General features: G+C 46.0%; 1 protein-coding gene across 1 annotated transcript; it reads left to right on the plus strand.

Annotated features, from left to right (window-relative positions):
• The first annotated feature begins 4,276 nt into the window (after positions 1-4,276).
• LOC116986275 lies at positions 4,277-7,389 on the plus strand. Its single transcript, XM_033041650.1, has one exon. It carries the CDS (start codon positions 4,316-4,318, stop codon positions 6,776-6,778), a length of 2,463 nt encoding a protein of 820 aa, XP_032897541.1. The 5' UTR covers positions 4,277-4,315; the 3' UTR covers positions 6,779-7,389.
• Positions 7,390-9,697: the final 2,308 nt, after the last annotated feature.

Here is a 9,697-nt window from a genome sequence, read left to right on the forward strand (position 1 = left end):
GTAAGAGGGGAAGAGCAATGCCAGTTGGAAATTAATCTTGAAAATGTAAGGTGATTGATTTTGGGAGGCATAATAAGACGCGTACAATATGTACAATTTATACAGCCTTTGGGAAGTACTGAGGAACAAAGGAATATCCAAGGATCCCTGATGGTGGCAGCAGAGATGGTTAAGGTGGGGTATGGGACAGAATATAAAAGCAAATAGTTATTTAAAGTATATATGTGGATTTTGTTTTTCGCAGAGAATGGCTGAAATCTGGAAAGCACTGCCTGAGTGGCTCGTGGAGGCCGGTGGTTTCACAACATTTTAGTAATACATGGTTGAGCTTTTGTAGCCCCATTGAGCTCATGAAGCATAGAAAGCCACCAGCTGAGTGCTGGAAAGTGTGATTTAATAGAGACGATTACATAATGGCTGGAATTGATGTGTGGGTTGTAGGATTTGTTTCCATGCTTGATATCTATATGACTCCTATCACATGCCCAGGAAGCTGCAAGGCATCAGTTTACCCCGTTTGTGGGGAAGGATTTTAAAGACAATAACTGGATAAAACAAGAATAGCTTCAAGTCACCAAAGCAGAGCCAGTAGAGAGAAGTGTTTGATTGATCTGATTGAGTTCCTTTTTGATCACGTAAAATAAAAATAAATTATTAAATACCATTGGGACCATATACATGAATTTTCAGGTGTTCATTACAAAGACCCAAATAAAAGTTGGTGAGTAAAGTTGTGACATATGGAATCATACACCAAGAGTCAAATACCTGTTCAATCGCCGTATGCAGCAGGACCGAAACAATGACATTCTTACTTGCTGCATCTTTACTGGCACAACCCAACAACAACCCATCAACTAAGTTAGACTAGTTCAAGCTAACATATGTAGTGCAACCTTAATAGTATAAGGCCCATTATAGTTCAGTGCTGATGTAGGGTTGGAGTTAGGGTTTTTCAATGTGGTTCAAAGGCCTTATGGTTGATGGGAAGCTGTTGTTCTTTAAACTGATGTAATGTGTCATGCTTCTTTCTGATGGTAGTAGTGAGATGGGAGCATGGCCAGGGTGGTGTGGGTGTTTGATGACATTTGCTGCCTTCCTGTGATAGTGCTTCTTGTAGATCCCATCGAGGGGGAAGGTCAGTACACATGATGGACCAGGCAATATCCATCATTTTCTCCAGCTTCCGACACTCTTGGATGTTTGGACTCTGAACCAGGCAGTGATGTAACCAGCTGCAGGCTTTCCACTATACGTCTGAAGAGGTATGATAGAGTATTTGACGACATGCTGAATCACCACAAATGTCTGAGGAAATCAAGCTGTTGGTGAGCTTCCTTTGTAACTGAATGAATATGAATACACCACGAAAATGAAATTGGCTTGAAGACAAAAACCAGAGAATGCTGGTGAACAAATCTGTTGAATGGCATTACTGGGGATCAGTACTGGGATCACTGCCTCTTCTATTACTTATGAATTACAAGGGTTCCACATTAGTGGATGACATAGAAGCTAGGAAAAGGCTTGGAGGTGTAAAACAGGATTGACAGAGAGAATGATGATGCAAATATGACATGGTGCTAAAGGAGTGACACAAGATAGAATGATGTGCTCATCAACACAAAACACTGGATCTTCTCTAAACCGCTGTACCTCCACATTACACTCAATGTTTGAAAATAATAATGAAGCCAATAAGTCCTGGTTAAGAGAATCAAGGCAAGACTTAAAATCGTGAACGTGAACAAAATTTAGTGGAAGGTGTAAGTGCATTGAAATGCAAAGAGTTGGTATAATCACAACGAGCGAGCCTTGAGGAAGTGGGGCTGTGTAGGGGTGCCGAGAGCTGGCGCCCAGTGGGAGGGTGGCACCACTCCACTGCTGCCCCCTGTAGGCAGTGGACAGCAAAAGATCATAGAGCGGAGCAAGATACTCCACTCCTGCGTAATCCAATGCACTGAGGTGTAGTACGTAACGGAGCGTAACGGCCGCCATCTTGAAATGCAAAACGCGACTTCCTTTATACCTCTCGCAGTGTAATCCCTAGTATCTTTGGTGTAATCAGTGTTGCAGTAGAACAGCATGTGTGTGATATATCTCATCTATCAATTCACATATTTTAGTTAATTTTCCTTTTAAATGTTTTCCCCCTGCTTAATCTATCTGTTTCTATCCAATTCCCTCCCATCGTTCCTCACCAGCCCCCACCCCTTCCCTTGTGCAGTTTCCCTTGTATTGCTTTAACACACACTATGCACAAATTTAACATCTATACTATTACTTAAAGTCTCATCTTGACCACTTCCTGTCTACATTGTTAATAAATTTATGAAAAAACGCTGCCCTATATCGCTATGACTTTTTCGCCATCTTACTCACCATCCTCCTCTCCTCCAACCACCCCAAGTTTTTTCCGATCGGAAATAATAAAAAAGCTATGAATGTTTAAAAAATCGTGAGATCAGCAGATTGGTCTTCTCGCCTGACAGTCATCATGATGAAGGTAACGCCCCTTCCGGGGGGGCCAGGAGAATAAAGCCCCGGAGGCCGGACGTGAGTCAGTCACCCCGGAAGACCGTGAGTGAGAGTTGAGTCCAGAACTATGAGTCCACACTGTGAGTGACCTGTTAGCCTGCACTGTGCTTGAACTCAAGTGAAGGGTTGGTCTGCATTGCGCTGCTTGAACTCAATTGAAGTGTTGGTCTGCACTGCGCTGCTTGAACTGAATTGAAGGGTTGGTCTGCACTGTGCTGCTTGAACTGAATTGGGGTTGGTCTGCACTGTGCTGCTTGAACTCAATTGAAGGGTTGGTCAGCACTATGTGCTGCTTGAACTCAATGTCCGCTCACTGCGGTAGTCCCGCTCACTGCGGAAGTCCCGCTCACAGCGGAGGTCCCGCTCACTGCGGAAGTCCCGCTCACTGCAGAAATCCCGCTCAGGAGAGAGGCCGCGCTCAACCGCGTGAGTAGATTCAAGAGTTTTACTGTCATATATATTTTGTGTGAGAGTGTGTGAGATGGTGGGCGTGTGTGTGAGGGAGTGTATGTGTGTGTGAGATGGAGGGTGTGTATGTGAGTGTGTGTGTGTGTGTGAGATGGTGAGTGTGTGTGTGTCTCATGGAGGGTGTGTGTGTTTGTGTGTGATGGAGGGTGTGTGTGTGTGTGTGAGCCCACCAGCCGTGAGTGAGTCAACTGCCAGCACACCAGCCATGAGTGAATCAACTGCCAACCCACCAGCCGTGATTGAGCCAACTGCCAGCCCACCAGCCGTGAGTGAGTCAACTGCCAGTCCACCAGCCATGAATGAGTCAGCTGCCAGCCCACCAGCCGTGAGTGACTGAGCTGCCAGTCCACCAACCGTGAGTGACTGCTGCCAGTCCACCAGCCGTGAGCGAATGAGCTGCCAGCCCACTAGGCTGTGAGTGACTGAGCTGCCAGTCCACCAGGCCTGAGTGACTGAGCTGCCAGCCCACCAGGCTAGAGTGACTGAGCTGCCAGCCCACCAGGCCTGAGCTGCCAGCCCACCAGCCCTGAGCTGCCAGCCTACCAGGCCTGAGTGACTGAGCTGCCAGCCCAACAGGCTTGAGTAACTGAGCTGCCAGCCCACCAGGCCTGAGTGAGTGAGCTGCCAGCCCAAGAATCCATTCGGCCCACAATGTCCATACTAGCCCTCTGGAAACCTGTCCCTTCGGCCCACGCCATCCATACTAGCGCTCCAGAAAGCCCCACCCCACTGGCCACCAATATTGGAATTGATGGAGAGGTGGAATATTGCATTGGGGAACCAGCCCTCCAGTGTGAACATGGGACCCAACGGGTCCCACTTAATCTAGTATATATATATGAATGTGTGATTGTGTGTGTGCCTATGTGTGAGAGGCAAGATAGAGATAAATACATCTCAAAGTTCCTTCTCATGGATCAGAAGCAACTTTTGATTAAAGCTATGCTCTATTTCTCTCTTTATTTTATTTCTCAGATGATGTACATAAACCATAATGGCAATTATATTTATAAATATGTACATATAAATATAGGCATTTCTTTAAATATATTAATTCATATATATATGATTTTTGGTGGACAGCGTCGCTGCCGCCCCCTGTGGACGGGCTGACCACTGGGCCAAGGCGGCACAGCGTCGCTGCCGCCCCCTGTGGACGGGCTGACCACTGGGCCAAGGCGGCACAGCGTCGCTACCGCCCCCTGTGGACGGGCTGACCACTGGGCGGCTGACGTGTCGACGCTGGTCACAAAGCACGCGGTGATGGAGCCGCCTCGGCGCCCGTGGCCGCCGCCCGCCCGCACCGTCGATGGCAGCAGCTTCCCAGAGTCTGGGCGAAGCCGGCGCCGTCCAGGGCCGCCCGCCGCAAGCGCCCGAAGCCCGGGCAGGCCCAGGAAACCGCTGCATGGGCTTCAGGAACCAGATCCAGCAGGTCCTGGGCTGGAAGAAGGGGGTCAAACAACTGTCAGCCGCCGGGGAATCACGGCCGGGGCAGCCCGGGCAGGACAGGGGCGTCGGGTCAGAGCTGGTCACCCAACCTGGCTCAGGTAACACCAGGTTAGAGCAGGGCGCCCAGTTTGTCCCGGTTAAATGTGTTGGGTCGGAGTCAGGCATTCAGTTAGCCCTGGATAAGGTGGTGAGACCTGGGAAGAGCCAGATGGTAGTTGTTGGCAATTCTGAATTAGAACAAAGAATCAAACCAGCAGGTCTGAATTTGATTTCACCATCAAGCAAGGAGCAAATAGTTGTTTCCACCTTAGAAAAGGTCAGTTCTGTGCTTGACTTGGGCAAAAGAATAACACAGGTCACTCAGTCAGCCCTGGGTAAGGATGGAGGCTCAGGGCAGGTCACCCAGTACACCAAGAGAGAGAGTGTTGGTTTACGGCACGTTGTGGGTAAGGGTGTTGGTGTAGGGCAGAACACCCAGTCTCTTGAGGGTGAGGGTGTTGATGTGGGGCACATCACTCAGTTCACAATGGGTAATGGTGTTGGTTTAGGACAGATCACCCAGTCCAGCAAGGGCGAGAGTGCTGGTTTAGGACAGATCACCCAGTCCACTAAGGGTGAGGGTGTTGGTGTAGGACAGATCAGCCAATCCACTATGGGAAAGGGTGTTGGTTTAGGACGGTCCACCCAGTCCACTGAGGGTGAGGGTGTAGGTTTACAGCAGGTCACCCAGTCCACTGAGGGTGAGAGTGTTGGTTTAGGGCAGGGCACCAATCTAACTGCAATGGGTAAAAGTGGTGGTTTAAAATGTATCACCCAATCTATCCAGTATACCCTGAGTGAGAGTGATAATTCAAAGCACCTCACCCAATTCACAATGGGTGAGAGAGGCAGTTTGGAGCAAGTCACCCAGTTTTCATTGCTTGATGATTTAAACCAGGTTTTCCAGCCGGTATTGAGTAAGAGTAATGGGTTAGAGCAGATACCTCAGTGTGCACATGGTAAGAAAAGTGGGTCAGAGAAGGTCAACCAGTGTACGCTAGGTAAGAAGGGTGAGTTAAACCAGGATAACCAGTCAGTTGATAGTTCAGGACCAGAAAAGCAGAACCAATTTAGTGTTAACGATCAGGAATCGGAAAAAGACATTGGTCATGCTCAGGTTAATGGCATAGTGCCAGAGCTGACCAACCCCTTGACAAATGGAATGAAACCGGCACTCGATCCAAGTATTGAGAGTGCTGTGCAATTGAAGCTGGAATCAGAAGAAGAAGCGCACGTAGAAGGGATGAGTTTTCAACCTGTACAACCCAAACCATCATTTATGTATAGAACCACAAAGTCAATGGAGCAGATTAAGTCTACCGTGCGTCAGGATGCAAAATCAGCTTGGGGCAAGAGATTGGAGCAATGTGTTCACATCCCCTCAAGTGGCAGCAGGACTTTCAAACAACAGATGAAGCTTTTCAAATGCCAAGATGTGGAGTCCCTGGACCCCACTCAGAAAGCAGAACTCGAACAGCAGATCTTTATTACCCTTACGCAAAATCTGAGTTACATCTCAGGCCTATGTGATAGTGTGCACTTGGCTGATGGGTTTGGCTCACAGAATGACTTGCATAGCGCACAAGATGGCTCCCATCTTGGTCCAGGTAAAAGGAACTGGCTGTTACAGCCGACAGTGCGGAAACGAGCAAAATCATGTCCGGGCTCCCCGGAAGAGAGGCGAGGGAGCAACAGAAGCGATGGCAGTAGTAGGGTGAGATTTGCAGATTCATTAGGCTTAGAGTTAACAGAAGTTCGAAACTTTGACTCATCAGTAGAGCCAACAGTGCCATCACATGTCCTGGCCAGCTACAGTGCCAATGAGCCCACAGAACATGTGATATGGGTGCAGCGTTTCAAAATGGAATTCACCAATCCCAAGGACGATGAGAACTTCAGTGAACGACTGAATAGCCAGAAGGTGTGCCTGGAAGAATTGACAGAGTCAGAACTGGTTATCAGTGGCACCATCCTGGTCATTAACCTGGCATACCATAAGGAGGTGACAGTCCGTTATACCTGCACTGATTGGAATCTCTTCACTGATGTTTCAGCCCTATTTGAAAGCAATGTTGATGGCAAAATGGACCGCTTCACATTCTCACTGAATCCTACTACACACATGCTCCCGGCAGCCACCTGCCTTCAGTTTGCTATCAAGTACAGTGTTGATGGAGTAGAGTTCTGGGACAACAACAATGGTATCAATTACAAGATGACATACCAGTCTCTTCAAGTCACTGTCTCTGATGACAACAAGGATGGGACGGTTGGTTTAAATTGACCTCCAAGCAACTGGCACCAAAAACAAAGACAAGTTGACCAAGGCTGCAGCAATGATCAGGCAAAACACACCACCCTGGAACTAAGAAACTGCAGAGAAGATTATCAGGAGCTACCTGCAGTGCACAAGATAACTTGAGATCAGGTGGGGTTATTCCTCACAGGTGGAATTCAAGAGGATAAATATATGATTCAATTGAAGAATGCAAGAATGACAAAAACAGGATCCACTGCAAATATTGACTAGAATTGTGAGTCAGCAGTAACGACGTCCAAGCTTTCTACAGGAAGTAAGAAGCCATTCAAGCAACTAATTGCATAATGAAAATTCAGTTTACGTCCCGTAATGTTTGGCCACATGAAAAATAGACAGTTGCATCTAGTAACATCAGTATTGGAACAAATTAAATGTTCCCTTGTGCACTCTAAGTAACACTCCAAATGTGGGGGAAGGTGCATTTGACAAGTAGAATTCTCCAAATCCTGTTTTATGTTGGAGCAACATCTTATGAATATCCATCTTGGACAAGTTCTGGTGATTAAACAGTTATTGGTATTTGGGCCTGTCACGATCATTGTTGTACTGTAAAAGTGTGTAAAGTAGGTGAGGCAAAGTTTCCTCTGGAGTGCCCAGAGGAAACTCATACCATCACAGTTAATGACATGCAAGTTCCACACAGGCCGCACCTGAGACCAGGATCAAATTTGGGTCTCTGGCACCGTAAGGCAGCAGCTCCAATGTGCCGCCCATCTTTGTAAAATGTTTTCTTGTGCCAGATTTCTCCCTGAGGTTGGGAGAGGAATTCCCTGTATGTTCCATGCCCAATCAGCGTTGCTATTTTTTCAGGATCTGTGCGGCACACAAATACAAACTGTACTCATCAAATACCAGAATATTGAGAATCTGTACTGCTTGGTAATGCAGCCATTTATTTTGCTATAATAACATTAAGGAACTTAAAGAATCTATTTTTAGCTTAAGAAATCATTGGACTGTTTGCGCAGGAAAACCTTGTCCAAGACACTCAACTGGCCAATAGCTCCCATTGTCCTGGCTAAAACACTACCTGCCCCTCTCTCAAAGTCTTTGATAACAGTTCCTCAGTAACAGCTCCCTTAGAGGCTAGCTAACAACTTGTCTAATGCACTGACCATGTTTGAGCCCTGTCAAAAGTTTCTAGTTTCTTAGGTGATATGTATTTTAATATTTTGACTAACACCCAGGTTAGTGGCCTAAAATGTTATTTGCAAGTCTTATAATGTCTTAGCCAACAGTTTTTCCAGGGCTGCATACAACTGGTGTCCGAGTCAATGCTGCTCCTGTTTTCGAACCAGCATCCTTGCTTTTGTGCTCAGTAATCTTCCTGGAACCCTGGGCAACATTCACACATTACTTTATTTGAATAATATTTAAAAAGTACTGGGGAAAATATTCTCACTGATTTACGTTTATAATTAGAGCCAGGATGTTTAGGCACTAAAAAACTCTAAGCTAGGCAGGCAAAAGGGCATAATAAAATGGCAAAAATATGCATAAAAAGGCATTTATTTCCACCACCAAAATATGGTTAAAAATAATATAAAGGTATACTACATTAAATGAGCAAAGTTGCCTGGCTGCACATAATTACTAGAATTTTTTTCGAATTATCTGGTGTTAAACGATGCCATCTGTCAGACAGAATCTGCTTCAGTTGTGAACAACTTAGTTTTACCTCAACTGAGGTCACTGGTGCATACCCGAAGCAAGTTACAGACTCAATATTCATGTCGATATCTTGTGGCATTACAACTACCTTTGAGAACTTTAGTTATATTTTCTATTTCTTCAAGATATTTGTTAGCTAAAATCACTCACATTTTAGACAATAGACAATAGGTGCAGGAGTAGGCCATTCAGCCCTTCGAGCCAGCACCACCATTCAATGTGATCATGGCTGATCATCCCCAATCTGTACTCCGTTCCTGCCATCTCCCCATATCCCCTGACTCCGCTATATTTAAGAGCCCTATCAAGCTCTCTCTTGAAAACATCGAGAGATCCCATCTCCACCGCCCTCTGAGGCAGAGAATTCCACAGACTCACCACTATGTGAGAAAAAATGTTTCTCGTCTCTGTTCTAAATGGCTTACTCCTTATTCTTAAACTGTGGCCCCTGGTTCTGGAGTATGTTTTTCCTTGTATGTCTTTACCTTGTATGTCTTTATTATGTGCGACCTTGCATCACCCGGCGTGGCTTTAATGGCCGCGGGACAATTCGCCATCGCCCGCCGGGGGCTTTGACTTTGACTCTGACATCGGGGGGGAGAGTGCAGTGGAGAGAAAAAAATTTTTGGCCTTCCATCACAGCAATGTGATGGATGTTTATGTAAATTATGTTGTGTCTTGGGTCTATTTGTTTGTAACGTATGGCTGCAGAAACGACATTTCGTTTGGACCTCAAGGGGTCCAAATGACAATAAATTGAATTGTATTGTATTGTATTGTACCTACATCGCCAGGAACTTTACGAATATCGTCAGTTACTTTGTTGAAAACCTGTAAGTTATTCACTAATGTTTCGTCACGTTTCTCAAGGGAAGTGATAGCTTGTGGGAAGTTTACAAAATTCGAAGCAGTAAACACAAGATCACGGCTGAGGGACTTTTTCTGCATGATTTCGCTGACGATCCTGACTGCAGCGGATTCTTCTTCATAACAGTTGACGATTTATTTTATCTTTTCAAAATTTGCAGCATAGAGCCGTTTACCCCACATAGTCAAAACGGGCTGAGGAGGTAGCAGAATCTCAGGTGCCATTTCCTTGAACAACTCCACACATGACAGTGTTTTGAGGAAGATTTTCTTGACATTGGAAACTAGGCGATCGACATTTGGAAACAAGCTACGTATGAAGTCCTTGAGCTAAGCATGTCAAAT

The sequence above is a fragment of the Amblyraja radiata genome, chromosome 23, assembly GCF_010909765.2.
Source record: "Amblyraja radiata isolate CabotCenter1 chromosome 23, sAmbRad1.1.pri, whole genome shotgun sequence".
Classification (NCBI taxonomy): domain Eukaryota; kingdom Metazoa; phylum Chordata; class Chondrichthyes; order Rajiformes; family Rajidae; genus Amblyraja; species Amblyraja radiata.